Source organism: Chamaea fasciata, unplaced genomic scaffold (genome assembly GCF_029207755.1).
Source record: "Chamaea fasciata isolate MVZ Bird 193981 ecotype frontalis unplaced genomic scaffold, bChaFas1.0.hap1 SCAF_20, whole genome shotgun sequence".
Taxonomy (NCBI): domain Eukaryota; kingdom Metazoa; phylum Chordata; class Aves; order Passeriformes; family Sylviidae; genus Chamaea; species Chamaea fasciata.
The window spans coordinates 8,221,828-8,244,899 of record NW_027094105.1 but is presented as its reverse complement, the minus strand read 5'-3'; the positions used below and the strand labels follow the sequence as shown (position 1 = coordinate 8,244,899).

General features: G+C 50.0%; 1 protein-coding gene across 3 annotated transcripts in view; it reads right to left on the bottom strand.

The window, feature by feature from the left end:
• COL5A1 (collagen type V alpha 1 chain) overlaps positions 1-23,072 on the bottom strand; it is a 135,505-nt gene that overhangs the window by 33,971 nt on the left and 78,462 nt on the right. For all 3 annotated transcript variants that reach the window (XR_010723502.1, XM_066201041.1, XM_066201042.1), the window contains exons 14-32: positions 22,386-22,442; positions 21,874-21,927; positions 21,259-21,312; positions 19,855-19,908; positions 18,323-18,376; positions 17,746-17,799; positions 17,005-17,049; positions 14,330-14,383; positions 12,874-12,918; positions 12,224-12,277; positions 11,680-11,724; positions 10,686-10,739; positions 8,143-8,187; positions 7,067-7,120; positions 5,563-5,607; positions 4,841-4,894; positions 4,265-4,372; positions 3,768-3,821; positions 1,861-1,914 (exon numbers count right to left, since the gene is read on the bottom strand). Coding sequence is in view for 2 of the 3 variants with exons in the window: in XM_066201041.1 (XP_066057138.1) it covers positions 1,861-1,914; positions 3,768-3,821; positions 4,265-4,372; positions 4,841-4,894; positions 5,563-5,607; positions 7,067-7,120; positions 8,143-8,187; positions 10,686-10,739; positions 11,680-11,724; positions 12,224-12,277; positions 12,874-12,918; positions 14,330-14,383; positions 17,005-17,049; positions 17,746-17,799; positions 18,323-18,376; positions 19,855-19,908; positions 21,259-21,312; positions 21,874-21,927; positions 22,386-22,442 (1,038 nt within the window). In the remaining variant the exon portion in view is untranslated. The remainder of the gene's footprint in view (positions 1-1,860; positions 1,915-3,767; positions 3,822-4,264; positions 4,373-4,840; positions 4,895-5,562; positions 5,608-7,066; positions 7,121-8,142; positions 8,188-10,685; positions 10,740-11,679; positions 11,725-12,223; positions 12,278-12,873; positions 12,919-14,329; positions 14,384-17,004; positions 17,050-17,745; positions 17,800-18,322; positions 18,377-19,854; positions 19,909-21,258; positions 21,313-21,873; positions 21,928-22,385; positions 22,443-23,072) is intronic.

Genomic DNA, 23,072 nt, shown 5'->3' with positions numbered 1-23,072 from the left:
GTCATCGCAGATGCAAATTGAGTTGTTCCACAATGAACTGGAGGAGAAAAATCCTGGAAATTTTTCTGTCTCGACTCCATGTGTGAGCACACTCATAAACCCAGCAAATTGAGTGGTCTTAGGAGAAGCAGAGGGGGATTTATCAAGCCTGACTCAAGGAGGCTTAAATTAAGATGAGGACTGCAGCAGAGTGACCCCAGCTCAGCCTATAATTCTGTACATAATTGCTTTTCTCTTATTTCAAATGGGATACTTGGGAGGAAAAAAAAAATTAGATGGATAGCAAAGCTGTTCCTGAAAATCACAGTTTCTGCTACTCTGAAATTTCCAAGCTGAGCTCCCGCTGCTAATGGAAAGATTTGTCCACGAAAATCTCTCTCTACACTGATAAAGTGAATGGGGGGGTGAGGAATTGGGTATGAAATGGTGGAAATGGTCGAATCACCCACGGAAAAGTAAAAAAGAAAAATTAAAAAATTGGGGATTACCCCGAAATAAATCAATGCTTGAAAGGTTAAAAAAACCCTTTTTAATCCCTGAACTGAAGAAATATGTGGCAGGCCAAGGGTGTAACTAAATATCCTCACTACCTCCGTTAAGGGCACAAAGCTCATTTGGCATAGAAGTGAGGAAAGTGCTGATTTTTTGTCTTTTCTCCCCTTCTCATGGCTTGGCTCTGAAGCTGGGCCCCTTCCCATCAGATCTGCTCCCTTCCCAACCCCCTTCAGGCTGGATAATGCCAAAATTCAAGCCTAACCCCCCTCAGGGTTTGTTCCAACCTCAGAAACTCCCAGCTCCTGGTACCTTCTCCACTCCCTGGAAGGTTTCCCATCCCATCCCAGAAGGATTTGATTCCATCCCAGAATAAAATCATTCATGGATGTGCAGGGATTCAAAGCAGCACATCCCTCCCCTGCTCTTCTACACCCCCCCAAAAATCCAGCCCAAGGGTTTATATTTGAGGAGGAGGGGGGGTAATTCCAGAGAATTCCAGGCTGAATTTCCTGGCCTCTCCCCTCCTGCCAGGCCAGAGCAGAGGGAAGGATGAGGATGAGCATTTGTAGCCCCAAATGAAATGAAATAATAAAAAAAAAAAAGGGGGGGGGGGTGGATAGAACCCAAATTGCAGTGGCAGGATATTAATGCGGCGCAAAGTGATTTATATTTGCTGGGCTCCTCTCAAAGGCGTCTGTTAGAAGTCATTTCTATTTAAATGAGAGTAAAAAGGAAACTAATTCCACTTGCTGTCCTCACTCCCCCTTCCTTGTCACTGTGACCGGAGCTGGTGCAGAAAATGACTTTGTTTGTACTCTGAATCCTTTAATTCGAGCATGTTCTGCAGCAGATAAAAAATAAATCAGTATATTTAGACAATCCCTATTCTGAGAGAAGGCTGTGGAGGTGGGGTGAGAGGCAGAGACAAGGCTGGGGGATGAAACCCCCTGATTTTTCAGGGTGTCTCTGAATTTTGAGCAGCTTATTAAAAGCACTGAGAGTGTTCTCAGCCATGCATTTAGAATTTCAAGTTAGGTGAGCGATGGCTCTGGCTGCTTCTGAACAAGACTCAGCCATCTCTAATAATTACTGTTAATTAAAGAGCTCTTTGTGCCCTGAGCAAAGTCTGACAGCGCAGGGAAGGATTCGGCTTCAGAGGAGCCTCTTAAAATATCCTGAGGGGAAAATTCCCAGGGTTTGATTGGGAAGCTGCTGGCTGTGCCATCACCAGCATCCTCCTCATCCTGGGATCAGCCTTTTGGGGCAATTCCTAAGTGGAAAAACCTCCGGAGCAGCAGCCCAGTAGAGGAGTGATCCCCACATCTCTTTGGAGGGAAAGAAATCCGTGGGAAAACCGGCTCTTACCCGTGTGCCCTTCTCTCCGTTGGCTCCTGGAAATCCTGGGAAGCCGATGGAGCCCTGGGGGGGAAGAGCAAACACAAAGGGACAGGCTCAGGACACTCCAGGGGCAGCTCTGGCCAGCAGCACCCACCGGCCTGGAGTGGCCCCAGAGCTCCCAGCTCCTGGCCCTTGGACCTTGGAATGATGCCTTGAGTTTTATCTTTCATGTATTTCAGGTTCTGTGCTGCCCAGGGGTGCAGCTCTGAGCTCACAGTCAGTGTCACTCAGCTCTGCACACAGCGGGGACACAAAACAAATCCTTCTCCTGCTGCACACCAAGGACAACTTTCAGCCCAAAAGCACAAACAAGGGTGGGCTGGAGGGAGGGACAGGAAGGATGGGACCTCACAGCCTGGAGCTGGAATTGGACAATTAAACCCCAAAATGCAAATGGACCAAAACATAAAAATGTGAGCACTCCTGACCAGTTGTCCATTTTGTGTCCATTTTGGGTCCACCCTGGGTGTAGCCCTGGCCAGGCTCTTGTCCTGCCCAAGGTGGATCCTCTAAAGGCCTTTCAATAAATCTCTACTTTATTCTTGAGCTCTGTCCAGTCTCTGTTCCAGCTCAGCCTTCCCAAGGCATCACCTCAAACAGCACCAAAACCACCCCAAACCCGGGGTGACTTCAGCAATTCAATTTTCTCCCAAAAAACAACACCTAAACCTAATCTCCATGGCTCATTAGCAGTCACTGCAAAGACCCAAACCCATGGCTTTGACGGGAGCCCAGGCAGGGTTCGGGTTTTTAGCTCCTAAGTCACTGCGGTGCACATGAAAATTTAACTCGTGCCTTGTTCCTTTCTGATGTCAGCGTCTGGAGAACTGCTGCTGCTGCTTTTAAAATATGGATTAGCCCAAGAAAATTCGAAAAAACTCCACCCCCTCAACCTTACTCCAGATTTAAAATGCAAATTAAAAAATAAACCAGCCCCACCACGAGCAGGAAACAATCTCTCGCAGATAATTATGTCTTCAGAATGAAACGAGCCTGGGTTGTTTTGGGGTTTTTTTGTTTCTTTTTTTTTTTAAGCAGTGAACGTGAATAATAAAATCCGATTCTTACAAAAAAAAAGTTAACAAAAACAGAAGTTCCCAAAGCCTCCAGGGCGTGTGAAAACTGGGCTGGAGCCTAAGTCTGTGGAGTGGAATTCACAGTTTTAATTAAAAAAAAAAAAAATTAATTGGAAATGACCGGAACGGAGGTGGGCGTGGAGAGAAGCTACAAAGGATGTTTGCAAATATGCAAATGGCAGCTTCCTTGTCATTTCAGGGGGACCCTGACTCATTAGCCAGCCTCCTTGATTAATTAGTTAACGCTGTCTTGGGAGATAGAACCCCTAATGGCAGGAGAAGGACTGTGATGCCTTTTTGCGGCAGCAAAGCTCTCAGGGAGCCTGCTGGGATCCATCCCTGCACATCCCAGCCCTTCTCCAGCTCTTCCACCACTCTGGGACCGAAGCCATGCACAACCAGCCCCTGGATTCCACCACCTCAGGGCTGGTTGTGTCCATCCCTATTTTTGTCCTGCGTGAGTAGGAAGGAAGGATCTCATCCCACAAGTGGGGGCTGAGCTGGGCTGTGTCCCTGAGCTCCCCATTGCATCCCAAACCTCCCCGTCCCATCCCATCCCAACCTCCCCATCCCATTCCCTCCCCTCCCAGACCTCCTCATCCCATCCAAACCTCCCCATCCCACCCAAACTTCCCCATCCCATCCCTTTCCATTCTGCCATGTTCCATCATCTTCCATTCCCTTTTTGCCCATCTATCCCCATCCCATCTCATCCCATCCTCCTCATCCCACCCCAATCCTCCCCATCCCAGTTTCCTCATCCCATCCCATCCCAAAGTCCCCATCTGTGCCCATTACCTTGGGGCCCTGCCTGCCCGGGTACCCAGGCAATCCTGGCACGCCGAGTTTTCCCTGGAATACAAGGAAAAAGGGAGTCAGGCCTTCAGAGCCAGCAGGGACGGGGGATTCCAGGTGCAATGGACCTGGGTGGAATTAAACTTTGGGGAACCCCAGTGGGGAGATGCAGAGTGAGCACCATTAACTGTGCTGGGAACCAGTTAGGAATGGTCGGGGGTTTATTTCAGTTTATTTAAACTAAACTTTCAATTTCTCTGTTTATTCCCCTTTGATTTTTTTTTTTTATCTGTACCCAAATAACCCCCAAAAAAGAGCAAAGCCTGGAGGTGGCTGCCCTAAATCCACCTCCCTCAGCCTCCCTTCACACAAAACTCCCACGGCTTCACCCCTCTGCCCTAAAACTGCCCACAGCCCTGAGGCAGCCAAGAACAGTGGGATTTAGTGTAAAACTAATCCCAAATCTAAAACAAGGATGGGAATTCCCATCCCTGGCTCACCTTCTCTCCAGCAGGCCCAAGAGGACCCGGGTCTCCATTGGGGCCGGAGCGACCTTTGGGACCTTCGGGCCCATCCTCACCCCGAGGCCCGGGGGGACCAATCTCCCCCTGGGAATTACAAGAGAAGCGTTAATTAGACAGGCAGGTCCGGTGTTTGCTGCCAGAGATATTCCATGGGAGAAAGCTGGGCTTCAGCAGGAGGTTTGGGGGAGATTCGACTGTGGGGTCTGACCAGAGCACCGGGGTTTTATTCCCACAGAACCCGGGTGTTAGCCCACCCACACCGGGAATATCTCCACAAATCCATCCCCCATGAGCTGGGATTGCAGCCCTTTCAGCTTCCTCCTGCTTCCCAAACTGTGCTGGATGTGCGGAGCAAGCCCTGGGAAGTGTTCGATTGACAGTTGGGAGTTATTGGGAAATCCGAGCTGTGGACATGGACGGTGGCACTGCCAGCTCCAGCACAGGGGACAGCAGTGTCACTTTGTCACCCAGGGGAGCAGGAGGTGGTGAGATGGGGCTGGGAACAGCCTTCTCCGAGCTGCTGGATTGATCCCAGGGGTCTCAGACTCTCACCCGGTCTCCTTTGATGCCCATGTCACCTTTGAAGCCGGGGAAACCATCTTCACCCTAAAAACAGAGAAGGGAAAAATCACCCAAGGTGTAGACATGAGGGGAAACAAAACAAAAAAGATTTAAAGTTTCTCAAGCCTCATTTGTCCAGGGAGTACAAGCTGAGGTCCACACATTGCCTTCTGCAAGTCCTTGGAATGGAAACCCACCCCAAACCCCCCAAAAAACCCTACAGCGTCCCCAGATGTGCCCTGCATCCCATCCTGGCTGCAAGCCAGCGTCACAGACAGCCCCAACCTGCGCAGCAAGGCCCTGGCAGCCCTGGGAATCAATCCTTTCTGAGGCAGGGCTGGTTTTAATTCTCACGGGGGAGGTTTCACACCTGCCTGCCAGGCAGCCTGCAGGACACTGCGATGTTTCCTTCGGCCAAGGAGGTTTAATTGCAGGTTAATCAATAACGCAGCTCATCCCACGGCTAATCCCCGAGAGGCACTGAGGACACTGCCCAGGAAGTTTTAAAGTTTGGGAGATCCCGAGCTGAAAGTGCTGCATTTGCAGCTGAATTGCTGGGGAGGGGCAGGAATGAAGGAAAGGTGCTCAGCCCCCTTTTTTTTCCCCCCCCAAAAAAACCCCTGTGCAGGAGAAAACTTCCCAGGGAAGACCCTGTGGGATCCACCCCCAAAAATGCTCAGGAGCTGCAGGAACACGACCCAAGCTGAACTCACCTTTTCCCCCTTGGTGCCTTTCAACCCACGAACTCCATCTGCTCCCTTGGGAGAGAAAACCAAGATGTTACCAGGGCACGGGGAGAAGTTTGGAGTGAAGAAATTAAAAAAATCACCAATAATCGTGGTGATTTCCGCTTTTTTTGATGTTTAATTGTACCTCTGCCAACCGTGGTGCGCCTAAATCACAGTTTATTAACTGAACTGTGATTGAGTTGATATTAATTAAATATCAGCCGCTGCCCTCTGGCTTTTGGCTCATCAGGGAGCGTCTTGCGGTCCCAAACTTCTGCTGTCTTGATTTGGTAGGTGGGGTTGGTGGTTTCTATCCATGAGTTCTGTTTCCAGGGATAAAATTCACTATGAATTTTTTTTTTTCCCTGTCTATATTTTCCATAAAAACTGGAAATAAAAAAATTTGGTATCCACACCAGCACACGAAAAACCATCACTTTTGGGGGTGTTTTTCTTTTTTTTAAAGGAATAATACTTTGCTTGGGTATTTTAAATTTTTTTTCTTCCTTTTAGCATGTCAAGGAAAAACATAATTAAAAATCCATCAAGATTTGTGCAGCAGAACAGGGCTCTGGTAAGGGAGGAAAGATCTAAAAGTTATTTATGGCTACAAACCCAATCCGATACTATTAGTTTTTTTTCCAAGCTGGAAGCTCGTGCAGTTCATGGAACTCTGCTTGTAGGGAGCCAAACCTGGACTGTGGGGTTTGGTGCAAGACACAATTTCTTTAACTCCCTCTAACATGGAGCAGTTCCACTTTAGAGGGAGTTAAAGAAAGATTTTTCCCACTTTTAATGGGAAATCCAACGTTTCCTAATGGATCACTCTGTCTTCTTCTGCAGCCTGGCAAGAAACGAGCTGGGATTTTGCTCTGGTTAAACACATCCCACTCCGAGTTTTCAGGTGGAACAGCAGGTGGGTTTGAGAGGGTTTAACCTCACCTGTCTCACTCCCAGTACAGATCCCTGTGGATTCACGGGATTTTTGGGGATGCAGGATGCACCTGAATTAACACATCCTGATGGGTTATAAAACCAGAGGAGAATGGGGGAGAAAAGAAAAAAAATCCCCCAGTGGCTCAGCAGCAGCAGGAATGAGGCAGGAGCTGGAATTCAATCCATGGAAAAGCACATGGCTGAGACACTCGGGCTCTGCCCGGCGAGGTTTGGGATCAGGAGCGTGAAAAGCCAGCTTTGTGTTGGGAAGGGGCTGCTCTGGTTTATTTATCTTGTTAAACTGTGGCTGAGAGTGACTCTGGCTGTAAACTGGGAAGAATGGGAATGGGAGAGTGATGGGAGAAATCCCGCCAAAGGGATTATTTGGGTTATTGAGGAGCAGGGAGTTCGTGATCCCCATGGATAAACTGCTGGAGCAATAAATGCAAGTGGTCACTGAGGTGGCCCTGAGTGGACATCTGTGTCCCCCAGCAGTGTCCAGCACAGGCTGGAGAGTTCCAGAGACGTGGACGCTGCTCCTGCAGCTCCTTACCTTGACTCCACGGGGTCCTGGATAACCAATGGGGCCCTGGGGGCCTGGGGGACCCTGAGGGGATGAAATACAAACAAGAAAAACACGTCAAAAGCCAACCCAAAGGTGCAGTGGTGAGGACAGGGTGTGGAAAACAAATCTCCCGTTTCCCATGTGGGATAGGAATGGCAGTAGCCACCTGAAAATAGCCCTGAATAACCCAAAATAGCCCCAAAACAGCCCCAAAGAGCCCAAAATAACCCCAAACCAGCCCAGGGAGCTGCAGGGGCATCACCTCCAGCAGGTGTGGTGGGCTGAGCCGATGGCAAAGGTCCATCCCTCAGGAAAGGGAGGATGAGGAGGGTCAGGATAAAGAAACAACTTGTCAGGAAAGGGGATTTCTACACCCAGCATGGTTTATGCTTTGGGTTGAAGAAAACCAGGGAGCAGGAGCACGTTCTGCTGCCTCCCTGCTTCCAAACCACCCTGCTGATGGTCACGCCAAACCAGTTTTGATTTCTCCAGAGGAAAGGTTGGAATTGCCAGCCTCCTGTGACAGCGGCGGGACAAATCTGCCTGTGGGTTGTGTCCAGCAGCAGCAGCACTCCTGGGTGCCCACCCAGCTGGGCTGGACTCTGGGCTGAGACTCCTGACAAGTGCAATGTTTGCTGAGGGCTGCAGCAGGAATGCAGCTGGCAAATCTCCTGGACAGACGGACCAGTGCATAATTCAAGGGCTTTGGCCTCTGGCAATAATCTCAAATATATTGTTAAAGAGGGACTTGGAGGGGGAGGAAGGGGAAAAAAAAAATCAATTTTCTACATTCCCTGTGCCACAAAGGATATTTATTTGTGTCTGTCAAGAGCAGGCTCCGTTCCCAGGGTCAGCCTTGGCGTGTGCTGCGCTGCTGGCCAGGAGAGCTGGGAGGAGCTCAGGCCAAAGTGACACCCAGAGATCAAATCTGGGCTCAGCTTTTCAGATTTCACCCGGCTTTGCTTCTCAGCACCTCCGCTGCCCCCTGGGCCGTCCCTGTGGGGATCCATCTCCACCCAGCTGCCCTGACCTCCCTCCTGGCAGAGGTTTCTGTGGACACCCACCTGACTCCCCTTCTCTCCAGGAGGACCTTCCTTGCCAGGATGACCCTGTGGACAAAAGAGACAAAGAAATGAGGATTTTTGGGGTTGAGAGCACATTTACTGCTGCGATTTATTTGGCAGCCAGGAGCTGCTGGCTCCTACTGAAGCCACCTTTCTTTTCCCAAAGGGAAGAGAGCAGCATTTGCATCCTTGGTGCTTCTCCACCTGCTAATTTCTAATTTTGCCCTTCAGCACCTGCCAGCAGAGCAGCAGGAAGCGTTCTGGAACATTCCCGGCACAGCAGAACACCCGGGGGAGCGCAGCAGGACAGCAGCACGGGGATTTTTGCAGGTAGGGAAAGAGATAAAATCCTGCTGGCAGGAAACTTGTGAAGGTCACAAGATGCTCAGCCCGGTCAGAGCCCCTCGTTAAGTTCCTAATTCCTGGAGTCCAGCTCCAGATCCCATGACAAGTGCTCAGCTAACCTGCATCCCTGCTAGACACAGGCTGGCTGGAGGCTGGCCAGCATTCCTCCTGGGATTTGGTGCTGAATAATTCAGCGTCCCCGAGTTTTCCAGCGTGTTCTCATCACCAGCCTGCAGAGCCTTTTTGCTGGGGTGGAAAGCAGTCAAAATCCAAGTGTGAGTCGCCTCAGGTAGAGTTGGGAGGGTCAGGCAGAAACGGGGAGTGCAGGGAAGTGCTTCAGGGTGGTTTCCCTGCAGCTGGATCCAAAATGGAGCCGGGCTGGAAAATCACTTTGGGTTTGGCGGTATCTGCAACATCAGTGACCCCTGAAGGCTCTGCACACCCAGGGATCCTCGTTTTCTCAGGATGATGGAAGCGCATCCAGCTGCTCTAAAGCCATTCTGCACTCAGTGGTGTCCTCACTGAACTCTCTCCTTTAAACGCACAAATTTCTACCGATGTAACAAAGAAAATTACGAGTGTTTCCCATCATCGGGTTCAGAAGGGAATGTCAGAGGAGCCAGGCTCCCTGAACCAGGCCGGTTTAACAAAGGAACAAAATGACAGCTCTCATTCCTCCCTCAGCAGAACGGGGGAGAAAACTCAAATCCCAGCTTGTCCTGCGGTTTTAATGGCACCAAGGGCACAAAGGAGCTGTAAAATCATTCCTGCCTCCAGCTCCGGGATGAACCTGCTGCAGGATTTCAAAAGCTCTGGTCCAAAAATAGGGGAGAAAACTCAAATCTCAGTTTGTCCTGCGGTTTTAATGGCACCAAGGGCACAAAGGAGCCATGAAGCCACTCCTGCCTTCAGCTCCAGGATGAACCTGCAGCAGGATTTCAGAAGCTTTTGCTCCACCCTGCACTAAATCATTTTCAAATTCTAATTTGCCCATTTTCACCGTGCCCATCTCCCCCTGGCTGCTCCCCAGATCACAAACTGATGAGCAGCTCTCAGGGATTTTCAGGGATTTTTCCGAGACGAGATTGCTATAAATAGAACATTTTTTTTGTCCACGGAAAGAGCAAGCCAAAGGCTCCAAGGCTGCCCACCTGTGGGAAAGGTCCCTGGCTGTGCACAGCCACTCCGCGGCTCCTCCAGGCTGCTTAAAAAACAAAGAGTTTCTCCAGCAGAACCTCCCCGGAGGCCGCTGTAGGAATTTCACATCAAAACCTACAGATTTAGGGACGTCCTGGGCTTTGCTGGAGCTGCTCGGTCGACTCAGCCAACAATTGTAGGGATGTTCCAAGTGCTCTCCGTAGGAATGGTGATTCCCAGGGTGGGAAATGTAATTTTTCTTCTTCCTTTTTTTTAATTTTTTTTTTTTTCCCCCTTGGGCCATGCTCTGAGTTTGCAGTACGAAACAATTTTGCTGGTTTTTTTTTCTTTTTTTTTTTTTTTTTCATTCCTAAATGAACGTCTCTCTGGGATGGGGAACAAGGAGATCAGGTTGAAAGGCCGGTGATTTTGTATCTTTTAATTAATTTTTAAATTTTTTTTAATTTTTTTTTTTTTTTTTGAGATTGATTTCTACAGCCAGGAGGAAATGATGTTCAAATTTAGATTGGGATTAGAGAGGGGGAAGGTGCTGAGAATGGAACATTGACAGGTAATTCCCACCTGCCCTGATGGGAATAAACACGCACAGGATCCATCCCTGCCTCGGGAGCTGCAGCCACAGCACAGAGGAGGAGCGAGAAGAGGGGAAAGAAAGGTGGTGAGAAGCACCCAGGGTGAGCAAAGCCGCGATGGAGCTCCCCAAACTGACCCCAGCTTCCACAGAGGGCGAGCTGACCTTGCAGGATGATGATTTTTACCATATTAAACCTTTTTTCCTTCCATATTAAACCTTTTTTTCTCTCCACATCAAACTGTCTCCTCTTCCGTATCAAACTGCCTTCTCCTCCACATCAAACTCTCTTTACTTCCACTCTAAATTCTCTTTATTTCCACATTAAACCGCCTTTATCCCAACCCACGGCTTTTCTTGCTTTTACCCTTCGCGTTCCCTCTTTTTGAGCTGTGAGGGGCTCAGATCCCACCCCGGGGTCCCATTTCCAGGATTCAGGAAAATCCCCAGGCAGAAGAGGAGCACTCACCGGAGGCCCATCGGCTCCAGGCATGCCGGGGAGACCGGGTTTGCCCAGAGGGCCCTAAAAACAAACAGAAAAATCAATCAGAGCATCAAGGGATGGGGATTCCCGGACACAACTTCCGCTTTTCCCAGCTGTGAGAGGCTGCAGAGATGGAAAAGCTGCCACAGGTTGTAGGGGATCCGTTTGTTTCGGTGTTCCAGCATCGTGGGATGTGCTGGAAACCTCACACACGGCCAGGATGGAGCAGGGAGAGCCCCATGGAGGCTCCCAGCACCAAAATCCCGGGCTGCTGCACGGCTCTGTCACCCGGATTTTTCAGCCTTCTGATGTTTTTTACACCCTTGGACCGGAGTTTTCACAAACAAAGGCTGATATTTTGTAAAGAATACATTCCTTTCCAGGGGGAAAGACAAATTGATGGACTGCTAGGTTGGCCACTGGGGCCAGAGAGGCGTTAACCTCGTCTTCCAATCCTTGATCAAAATCTTGGAGGGAATTTCTCCTCCTTTAAATCCTACTGATCTCAGAGCTCTTGAGAGAAACTTCTCCTTCTTTAAATCCTGCTGTCCCAGAACTTTTGGGGGAAATTTTCTCCCCCTTTAAATCCGGCTGGTCCCAGGCCAGCACCAACCCCACGTGGGCAGCCAGAAAATCAGAGGCAGAGGGAAGGATCCATGGGCTCTTCCCGTTATCATCCCGCTCAGACTCCCCAAACCCACAGAAAAAAAAAAAAATAGACGATTTTCAATCCTCTCCTCGTGTTTTACCATCGGCTGCCTTCAAAAATGTCCCTCCTCAGAGGGGAAATGAATGCAAATAGGATGAATTAGAGGTAAACCGAGCTGGCTTGATCTCCCCTCTGTCTGGAATGAGAGGCATTAGGCTTTCGTGGCCACGGCTGCAAACAGATGTTGCACATGGGGCAAAGGAGCAGCTGAAGGAGCAAAATGCAAATAACCCCGTGGCTGAGGGAGGCCAGAGCTGAATTTCAACTCACTTTCTCTCCTGGGGGACCGATGGCGCCTTGTGGACCTGGAAGACCCTGTGAAAAACCAAAAAAAAAAAAAAAAAAAAAAAAAAAAAAAGGAAAAAAAATTAAGGTCGTTAAGGAGCAAGTTATTCCTTCCAAATGCATCTTGGCTGTGCGTTATTTTAGTGCCTGTGAGGGCTGGGGGGTTTCCCCAGCTCCATTAATTCCCAAAATGTCGTGTGAGGGGCAATAAAATGTCCAGAGAGCTGCACGGGCTCAGCCCGGGAGGGACACGGGGAGGCTCTGAGGAGCAGGATTCCCATGGGAAAACCTGGATGTGCCAAGTGTCCACGTGGCTCCGGAGGAACTGGGCAGTGGGGTGTTAAACATCAACACACAGGACGTGACTTGGCCAAAGAGACAGTCCGGACAACCGGGGGATCCCGCCCTGGGAGCGTCTGCAGGGAGATTTTGGGCTGGGAATGGTTTTTGGGTGCTGGTTCCTCCCATTTCTGGTGCTGAATCCTCCCCAGTTTTTTTCCCAGCTGTGGAGAAGGAGATTTGTTCTTACCTGAGCCCCCGGGTTCCCCTGCTGTCCTGGGGGCCCCGGCTCGCCCTGAGGGCCCTGGGAGGAGACAAGGGCAGGGGTGAGGGTGGGGACGGAGCTGGGATCACAATTCCTGGATTCCCCCAGCTATATCCCTGTGTTCCAACTTCCTGGATCCACACCTCCCACAACCCTCTCTGACCTCCTCCCAGTCACCCAGAGCTCCTGGAAACAGCTTTTCCCACTGGGAAAAGGAAGGGGGAAGTGACTTGAAGGCACACTGACTCCTTTCCGAGGATTTCCAGTGCCAAGGAGCTGAGCCAGGCTCTAACACCACCCAGCTCTGCATTTATTGTCCAGGGAATCCATCCCATCCCATCCTCAGAAAGGTTTTTTTTCCCCCCTCTCAGTTGAATGCCTCTGTTTTGATATTCATTAGCATCGCGAGGAAAATGCTTCATCTTTCGTGGGGAAATAATGAGTAATTCCATCAGAAACGACAATAAATTAACGTCCATTTGCTGCAGGAAGATGTTCCTGGTGTTTTTTCACGGGCTCTGATAGGAATCTAGACCAGGCTAAAAAGCAATTAGTGAATGTAATCCAACAGACTTTCGCATTTTTGCCCCATAGAAAATCTCAGCTGCCTGTAAAAATTCGCAGGGGCAACTTACCACGTTCCCTTTGGGACCTGTTTGTCCATCCATGCCAGCCACACCCTTTGAAAGGATTTTAAAAAACACAGCAGTGAGAAAAGATCACTTTATTTCGCACCACAAAAGCAGGGAAATTGCCATAAAAATAATAATAATAATAAAAAAAAAAGATCAAGAAGCCCTTTGGACCACGTGGAAAGGGAATAATTTCCTAAATGTTGTTGGTAAAGCAGCTGATTCTAAGAATCCAGGTGAATTTTTAGAAGTAATTTGAGGGGTTTTCCCTTTGGTTTAACCTGTCTGGGAGGCACAACCAGCACCAGGCTGAGGGAATCCTGGCTGGATTGCATCCCACAGGGAGTGGCAAAGGAAACCAGGGAAAATACCTGTTACCTGCCTGGTAAAGGTGACAGAGCTGCGCTGGTGCCAAACCAAAAATCACCTGGGGTTAAACACTCCCTGAGCACTTCACTGAGAGGGGAACATTTCAGGACCATGGGGTTGTTCAGGTTGGAAAACACCCCTAAAATCCTGAAATCCAGCATTAACCCAGCCCCAGCACCGTGTTCACCGCCAAACCACGGCCCCAGGTGGGTTTTGAGCCACATCCACGTGGGCTTTGAGCACTCCCAGGGGTGGTGACTCCACCGTTGCTTGACAGCTCTTCCCAGGAAGAAATTCTTTTCCTAAAATTTTTTTCCACCCTAAAAACCTCCCCTGGCACAGCTGGAGGCCTTTTCCTCTCCTCCTGTCGCTTGTTACTTGGGAAAAGAGACTGATCCCCCTCACCACAACCTCCTGCCAGGGAGCTGGAGAGGAGAAGACCCCCCCTGAGCCTCCTTTTTCTCCAGGAAAAAAATCTCTTGCTGTGGGGTGGAACATCTTATCCGTGGGAGATGAGAGAGTTTGGGAGCGAACCCGGAATTCAACCCCTCCTCGTTCAATTCCAGCAGCGCCAGGAGCTCCCAGCAAAAGTTGTCACCGCGTCCCAGGAGGGGTGAGAGGCCACCAAACGTTCCCCATTAAACACTGACCCCTTCAGCTTCGGGGTCGGGTTTGTAAGGTCTGGGATTGAGGGACAGCCCCTGCATCAGCACCTCCAGGGATGAGTTCCCTGGATAAAATCCCACATGCTCCAGCCTCAGCTCTGGCCTGGAATCTGAAGGAGCAGCTCCAGAGCCCTGAGGCAGCAGTTAATGGCAAAGGCACGGTGTTAATAACTCTCCTTCCTCCCCTCCAGCCCCAGCAAGGCATTAATATTTACTCAGGTGGGGCGAATCTGCCGTGCCTGGACGTGACACCACTGGAAATGGGGGACAAGGCAGACTCTGAGCTGCACTTCTTTTTTTTTGGGAGCACCTCCTGCTGTTTTACATTGCCCAGATGTGGCAAAGGATGCAGCTGGAGGAGCAGCTGGGATGGCTGAGGGGTTTTTCTGGGCTGGAAGGGAAGGGAGGAGCTGCAGGGAACTCACCGGTGGCCCCGGGGGTCCTGGGGGTCCCTTGGGGCCCAGCAGTCCTCGGGGTCCCTGTGGGGCGAGAAAAACCAGGGTTAGAACTGCCCTGTCAGGGGGAGCAGGGGGCACAGCAGGGTTTGAAAGGAGCCTGCGGGCGCTGCAGCAGCTTTCCCTGAGTTACAGACTGGGAGAGAAATCCTGTGGGCACAGACCCTTCGACTACAATCCTAAATAATACAGGCACAGACATTTATTCCTTGAACGAATTCCCCTTGAACCAACTTTTAAAATGAATTAATTAAATCCTAATTAATTAATTTAACCCTGTAACCCACATTCTTAGCAGCCAAGTCGTTCCAGCTGGGAAGTTGGGAAGGACGACCTGATAACACCAAGGGATCATCTCCAAAAATCCCCCCAGACTGAGATTTTGTCCCGGACAATCCACACACCTCAGCAGGGCTGGGAAAGGCTCCCATAAATGTTCATTTTTAAGGGCATGGGGTCCTCCAGCTTCAACAGCTCAGGGCTTCTGCTCTCCTGGGGTTTTCCTTCCATTCCTGCCTTTCTCACTAGGTTTGTCTCCAGGGAAATTGGTGGGGCTGGAGCATCACGTGGAACAAGGGAAACACGGCAGGAGAACTTGTGTTCTCTGCAAAGGGAATTTTTGGAAATCCCAGCACCTCCTGGAGCCCTCAGGGAGGTTTGGAGTGGAAGGAAAGGGAGTGAGGACTCACTGACAGCTCAGCTTATAACCACAGCCCTTTCCTGAAATGAAACACTGGGAATGTGGGATGGATGGAGCTCCTTCCCTGCCATGGAGGAGAGAAAATCCTTCTTGACTGTTGGGCAGTTCTATCTGTCAGCCCAAATATTCCACAGCCTCTTTTTTTTTTGTGCTGCAGAGAGGGCTGAGGAATTAAAATGAAATGTTGCAGGGTGGAGTAGGAGACATTAATGAAATGTCTTGTCTTTGGAGGTCGTGGGGATTCAGATCTTGCAAAAAAAATTTGCAGCTTCCAGCAAGAACTGGATGAATCCAAAGGTCCATCCCAGCCACTGCAGACCTCCTGGGCTAAAGCCCTGTGTGAATCCAGAGCAGAAACTCCACTGGAGAGGGAAACGGGGAAAAAATGGAGCAGGATGAAGGAAAGCCCATTTGGAAGTCCCCACCACTGGCATCAGCCACATTTGGAATGACATTCTTTTTGGCTGAGGGCAGAGAAGACAAACCCCCAGCTTTAGGCTGTGTGCATTCACAGCAAAATTCCCTGTAATGCAAAATTCCCTCGATCCTGGCCGTTCCAGAGATTTTTACTCATGCTGCTGAGATAAAAATAAAATTTCCCTGGCGTGTGTTACCCTCATTCAAGCTCCTCTTGTGTTGCTGTGTCACCTGAGCACATAAAGGCTTTTAAGAAGTTAATAAGCCCTAAGTTATTGCTTGGACATGTGCTAAGGAGATAGCTGAGCTGATTAATCTTTCCCAGAAGTTAATCAGACATCTTGTCTATAATTTAGTTCCAGCCGGTCTGTAAATGCCAACCCTTCCCTCTCTCTCCCATGAACTGTGGTCCAGCAATTCCCATCAATTAATCTCAGGCCACCACGCTGGGCCTGAGCGCAGGAAAATCAGGGATTTGGAGGGAAATGATGGATAATGTTCTTTTCACGACAAAGGGAAATGCATCCAGGATGGAATCAGCAGCCAACGACTGCACCACGCAGGAATCCGCAGCCAGCCACCAGCAGGGTTTGTATTGCCAGTAAACTGAGAAATACTCAATATTTGGGGGAAAAAATGCATCTTTAGAGTGTTTAATTGACAGCCCAACTGCTTGTTGGTTTGCTTTGTTTTGTTTTGTTTTGTTTTGTTTTGTTTTGTTTTGTTTTTTAGTGGGCTTCTCCTTGAAAGCGTTTCTTTGGCTCGGTCCAAAGGATTTGTCCGACACCTCTGAGATCTCCTCAGTCCTCACTGACACCAGGAACTCCCAGCTCCTCCTCCAGCGGACCCGCAGCACGTGGTGTCCAAGCATTGACAAAATGCAGATTGAGGAGGTTTTGGGCAGGGTATTGACCCCACTGAAAGCAGACGGAAAAGTTTCCTGGAGCTCAACCCTGCCAGGATTTCATCCTGAGGTTTGTGAGGAGGCGCTGGCACAGCCCAGGACAAAGTGTGTGGGAGCTCTGTGGTGAAGGTGCAACTGCCCTGAGATAAAACCCTTTTCTCACTGGAATTTGCTCACAAAACACTGTATTTTGTATCTATTTTAGCACACCTAATCTCTACCCCAGCCTGGTTAGCTCAACCCCAAACCAGGGAGAAGGGTACAGGCAGGAAAAATGCGACATTAATCTAAGTTTTACATTTACAGTTACGATTCTCTCTGAGCAAACAAAATCGATGAGAATTTCTTTTTTTTAAAAAAAAAAAAAACAACAACACAACCCCTCCAATCAAACGCACAAACAAAGAACTCCCACCTTTGTGGGAGTGAAAATAAGTGAAAGTTATTAATGAAAACAAGCAAAGCAGAGTTGTTCCAGCCCAGCCACTCTCAAACTGTTCAAGCTGAGTTCAGTCCCTGCAGGATCTCAGGGCAAAGCTGTCCCATGAGAGCCCTAAAAACGCCTTTTCCACCCCAAATCCCTGCCCCAAGCAGGGAGAGAAGCCAGAGGAGGGGGATACTCACAGGTTCTCCAGGGAGACCTCGGGGTCCAACTTCTCCATCATCTCCCTGGGCAGCAGCAGAGGCACGGAGAGAAGCAGCAAGAGACAGAAAAGAATTCAGTTTTAATTCAGTCACAAAATTAAAAATTTTGTCCTTTTTAAATAATATTCGCACAGAAAAGCAGCTCCCCCGGAGGACTGGCAGGGCTTGGGCTGACCTTGGAAGGCTGAGGATTAAAACTGAGTTTGCCAGGGACTGGAAAGGCCTGAGGGCAGTTCAGAATTCCTGCTGGTGTTTAGAAAGATGGATTTTGCCAGCAGGCACAACTCAGGGCAGGTGAGACAACAGCCACGAGGTTTTACACCAAACTGGATGGGAAGGCGGGTTGTTTTGTTGTTGTTGTTGGGTTTTTTTGCCTTTTTTTTTGGGAGGGGGGAGGTTGGTGGGTTTTTTGTTTTTGTATTTGGGGTTTTGTTTGTTGTTGTTGTTTTTTGGGGTTTTGGGGGGTTTTTTGGGGTTTTTTGGTGGTTTTGTTTGGTTTTGGTTTGGTTTTGGTTTTTTTTTTTTTCTTTTAACAAAACCTGAGTTTCCTGGCCAGCTCTTTCAAGCCAAATCCTTCTTCCCACTCCAGCTCCCATCTCCTTGCCCTGCTCCCCCTCCCAGGGAAGGCTCAAGGACTGGGAGCTCCTGCCTGACTCTGCATCATCTTCTCCTTGCTTCCAGGTGTTTTTTTAGGAATTCCGGCTCCCCAGGCAGACTCACCCTCTCTCCATCCTCTCCAGGAGCCCCCGGGGGGCCGTGGGGACCCGGCTCACCCTACAAAAAAAAAGGGCAGAAAACGCTTCAGGGAAAGTGCAAACCCTGTGGCGATGGAAACCAGCGGGGAACGGTGATGAACCGTTTGGTGATTTGCTTTTTCTCTCTGTGCTGGAGGCCCCCGTGCCCTCAGAGGGGAGGGACACCCAGCCCGCCAAAATAACCACCTTTCCCCGTTTTTTAATCCATTTCTTAAATTATAAACCAAAGAGTTTGAACCCGCTGTAATTTCAAGCAATTTCCACCATCCACCAGCAGATTTTGCCTCTTGCCTTTTTTTTTTTTGTTTTTCCGGCTGCATTTTTAAGGTGATTTTTTTCCCTCCCCGTTCCCATTTGGAGCATCCCCAGGGGGGTGTGTTTTGCAGAGGGATTTTGGGATGGGAATGCTGCTGGGGGAGCTGTGACATCCCAGAGGCTGTGAGGGACATCGATCCTCTCCTGTGCCTCATCCCAGCCTCCTCCTCCTCCTCCTCCTCCCAAGGTTTCACCCCAGCCCGGAGTGGAGGAAAAGGAAAACTCACCCTGTTTCCCTTCTCACCGGGCAAACCAGCCAAACCATCAAAGCCTCGGTCACCCTGAAAGCAAAAACAGCTTTAAAAACCCCACATTTCCAGCTGTGTTTGAACACCCTTCCCGTTTGTTTCCTTGCTGGGTCAAGGAGGGCGAGATTTTCTCCCTCAGACACTCAGTTTTCACTTTCCTTCACACCGGGGATGATCTCAAAGTTATGGGTTAAAACAAGGAAAAAAAACAAACAAACGAAAACCTCCAAGCCATTTGGAGTTAAACCTTTCCCTCATCCCCCAAGTCGGAAATGCTTTTCCATGTGGATTTCAGAGTTTCTCTGGGCGACTTTTCCATCCCCCTTCTCGGCAGGTTCCCCTCAATGCGATGATTTATTTCGTTTTAACTCCGCGGAATTAAGGGCCGCAAGGAGCAAACTGCGGTAACCCCACAGCTGCCTTCCCACCCTCCCATACATCCCTGCAAGGACAGAAATACAGCTAAATAAAAAATTCTGGACATTCTCTTCACGAAACCGGGACAGGAAGGAGTTGTTTCCTTGTGTCCTTGGAGAGGACACAGAGGGGCGGCAAATCCTGGGTGACTCCCAGTGCCCAGAGAGGGGCAGGGGGCAACACCCAGAGAGAGAAAAGTCCCTTTTTTTTCCCCTGTAAAGGAGAGAACCTCGTGTATTTTCAGAGATTTACGGCAGATGAGCCACTACAACAGCACCACAGCTCCTCCATCTCTCGGTGGATGGAGCAGCGGGGTTTGACCTCCAGCCCTCCCGCTCCTGGAGCGTCTCCCTGCCTGAGCTCACAGAGAATTCCCTCCTTTTTCCATCCCCTTCCTCCCTGGCAGCCCCTCCTGGGAGGGCACACGCTCATTAATTAATTAATCATTATTTCGCCGGGTAAATGATTTGCGTTCTCCCGGCTCTGTCTCCAACCTCCCCCGTCTCTTCCAGCCTTGAGTATCTCCATAACAAAGTGCTAAAAACCTTCTAAGGCACCATTCCCTGGGCAGACTTTCCCCAGGAATTCTCTCCTGCTTGGTCATTCCAGCAGATCACGGAGGAATGAAGGGATTTTGTCTCTCCAATAATAAAGAAAAAAAAATTAAAATTACAGGAGATTGAAATTCCTCACCACGCCTCCGTTTCCTCACCCGGTTAAGAGGTGGGGGTTTTTTTTGGTGGTTCTACTCTAGAGGCTTTCCAGCCACTCCTTCGTGTTTGCTTTTTGTAATTGGGATTCTAAAGTGTTTGTTCTACAGCTGCAGCATATTTCATCCAGCGGTTAAAAAAAAAAAAAAGTGGCATTGAAAAAAACCCAAAAAACAGGAAAAGAAAAGAAAAAGAAAAATGCTATTTTGCCTTCCAGGAGGGTGTTTAACTTCACTCTCTTGACTTCCAGGACTTCACAGGAGCCTCTGCATCACCTCACAACCTCCTCCAAGCACGCTGGGCTCCTTCTCCATGAGTGCCTCAGCTCATTCCTGCTAAAAAAGAAGGTGCAGATTCCCCAAATCCATAAAAACCTGGCGCTACCTTTGGTCCTGTCTGGCCTGGCATTCCCCGGGCACCGTCGCTGCCAGCTCGTCCCTGCAACAGAGAACACACCAAAGTCACATCCAAAGGGTGAAGCAGGGACAGCTGGGGCTGAGAGAGGGGTTAGTTAAGCCAGAGGGAGGGTTTAAGTTTAGATTAAGTTAAAGGTTTAAAACTCAGGCAGGGGAGGGGAAAACCCCAGCTCTGTGTTTGGAGAGGTGGGAGACAAATGGCAGCGAAGCCTTTTCACCCCACGGGCCATGGCCGGTGGCTTTTGGGGGGAAAAACGATCTCCCAGCACATTTTAAGGGATGCTGCTGATGATGGCTGCACGCTGAAATGAGAGTTTCTGTTTCAGGGAAGGCAGAAGTGGGTCACACGCAAGACTTGCTCCTTCCTTCCCCTGGCAAATTGAATTGTGCTGAGCCGGAGGGTGGTGTGGACTAAAAATCAGAATTAGGGATGGGAACAGAGCAGGATTTACACCTGATCCACTCTTGGGACTGGATTCTCCTCACACTCTGCCAGGAGTGGGGATTCCAGGCCAGTTCAAAGCATTTGTGCAGCTACAACCCCAACCCCCAGGAGCCAAAAATCCCCGGGATAAAACCGTGGGATGTGCAGCCTTCAATCCCCCCCCACACTGCTCAGATTTTAACTCCCATCCTTCTCTGTGTCCTCACAGATTTTAAATCCCATCCTGGGTTCTGTCCTCCCAGATTTTAACTCTCCTCCTCATTCCTGTCCTCACAGTTTTTAACTCCTATCCTCATTTGTATCCCAAATTTTAACTCCCATCCTTGTTTGTCTCCTCTCAGCTTTCAACTCCCACCATCATTTTTGTCCTCCCAAATTTTAACTCTCCTCCTCACTTGTGTCCTGCCAGATTTCAACTCCCATCCTCATTTGCATCCCAAATTTCACCTCCCATCCTCATTTCTGTCCTCCCAGATTTCAATTCTCATCCTGGTTTGTGTCCTCCCCAGTTTTACCTCCCATCCTTCTGTCCTCTGAGATTTTAACTCCCATCCTTGTGGCTGCCCAGATTTTAACTCCCATCCTGATTTGTAGACTCCCAGATTTTAGCTCTCCTCCTCATTTGTGTCCTCCCAGATTTCAACTCCCATCCTCATTTGTGTCCCAAATTTTAACCCCCATGCTTGTTTTCAACTCCCATCCTCATTTGTGTCCCAAATTTTAACTCCCATCCTTGTGCCTTCCCAGATTTTCACTCCCATCCCGGCTTGTGTCCTCCTAGCTGCAGAGAGCCTGGCGGATCCCAGCCTGGCCGCTGGCCGGCTCTTGCGCAACGCCCTCGGTGCTGAGGAATTGTTTGGCAGCGGGAGCAGCTTCCAGCAGGAATTGCAGCTCCTGCCTGGTCAGCACAGCTGCCAGGACACTCACCCTGCGGCCTGGCTTTCCTGCTGGACCGGGAGGACCTTGGATGCCTCGTGGACCCTGCAAGGGATCAAGGAGAGAGGAAGAAATGTCACCTCAAAGGACCACGAGCAGTGCCCACATCAGGCACTGCTGGGGCTCTCAGGGCTCCGAAATGAATCCCTGGAGCAGAGCCCGTGGGTCCAAACACACAGGGGAGGGTCAGGACGGAGCATCTCCAGACAGGAATTGCGGGCGTTTATCCATGAGGAAGATTTTGCAAGCATCCCACAAATCACTTCCCCTGCCACCAGAAAATGGGAACTTTCCCTTCATGCAGGATTTAAGGCTTGGAAGAACAACATCCTGAGCATCAGTGAATTCTCCACACTTCAAATTATCTTTTGTGTCCAGGACTCCTCCAGGGCTGTTTCTCCAGGAAGGGACCTGCAGAGTTTTGCTGGTTTAAAACCATGCCCAGAGCCTGCATTTGGACACCTGGAGGGACACTTCCATGCCAAACACGTGTTCCCACAGCTCCCTGCTTCCAGCTGGCACGGGGTGACTGAATCCCTGCTTCCCAACAGCCTCTCAGGCTGCTCCACCCTTCCTTTCTCCAGCTCCCCCCAGTTCCACACTCACCTGAGGTCCCATTTCTCCAGCTTCTCCCTTCAGTCCTCCACTGCCCGGGGGTCCCTTTGGACAGAGAAGAGGATTTATTACGTTTTTCCTCAAGGGAGGCAGAGGGAAGGTTGATACCATGTTAAGGAAAAGCCATTCATGGATCCAGAGCCCACAGGGAAGGTGGGTTGGCTCCATCCCCTCCAGCTCCATCCTCACCATCTCCATCCTCACCAACTCCTTCATTCCCAGTTCCATCACTCCCCAGCTCCATCCACATCAATTCCAGCACTCCCAAGATCCATCCTCACCATCTCCATCAATCCCAGGTCCATCCCCCCAATTCTACCCCCTCCAATTCCATCCCTCTAATTCCATCACTCCCCAGTTCCATCTCCCCAGCTCCATCCCCTCCAATTCCATCGCCCTCAGTTCCATCCCCTCCAGCTCCATCCCCTCCAATCCCATCTCCCCAATTCCATCCCCCCAATTCCATCACTCCCCAGTCCCACCTCCCCAGCCGCAGCACTCACCATGGGGCCTGGTCGCCCCGTCAGGCCCATGGGCCCCGCGGGTCCCCTCAGTGCCAGCTGCAACAAAGGACAAACACCGGGGCTCACTGGGGGTCACCGTGTGGGGACACAGCCACCGCTGTGCCACCAGCCACACCCCCAGCCCACAAACCCTCGGAGCAATGGCCACATCCCCAGGGAATTCCAGGGGCTGGCCCATCCACAGCTGTTGGGCTCCAATGGGAAAACAACTTCTTCAATGGGTTTCCAATGGGAAAACCAGTTCTTCATTGAGTTCCAATGGGAAAACAATTTCTTCAGTAGGTTTCCAATGGGAAAACCACTTCTTCATCAGGTTTCCCATGGGAAAACAATTTCTTCATTGGGTTTCCAATGGGAAAACAATTTTTTCGTTGGGTTTCAATGAGAAAACCACTCCTTCATTGGGTTTCCAATGGGAAAACCACTCCTTCATTGGGTTTCCAATGGGAAGACAACTTCTCCTTGCCCAGATTTGCTGTGGCTGCCCCTGGAAGTGTCCAAGGCCATGTTGGACAGGGCCTGGAGCAGCCTGGGATCATGGAAGGTGTCCCTGCCCATGGAAGTGCTCGGAATGAGCTGGGCTTTAAGCCCCCTCCCAACCCCAAACCATTCTGTTATTCTATGAAAGCCCCTGGACTGTCCATGAATCTGCTGAGAGGACAAAAT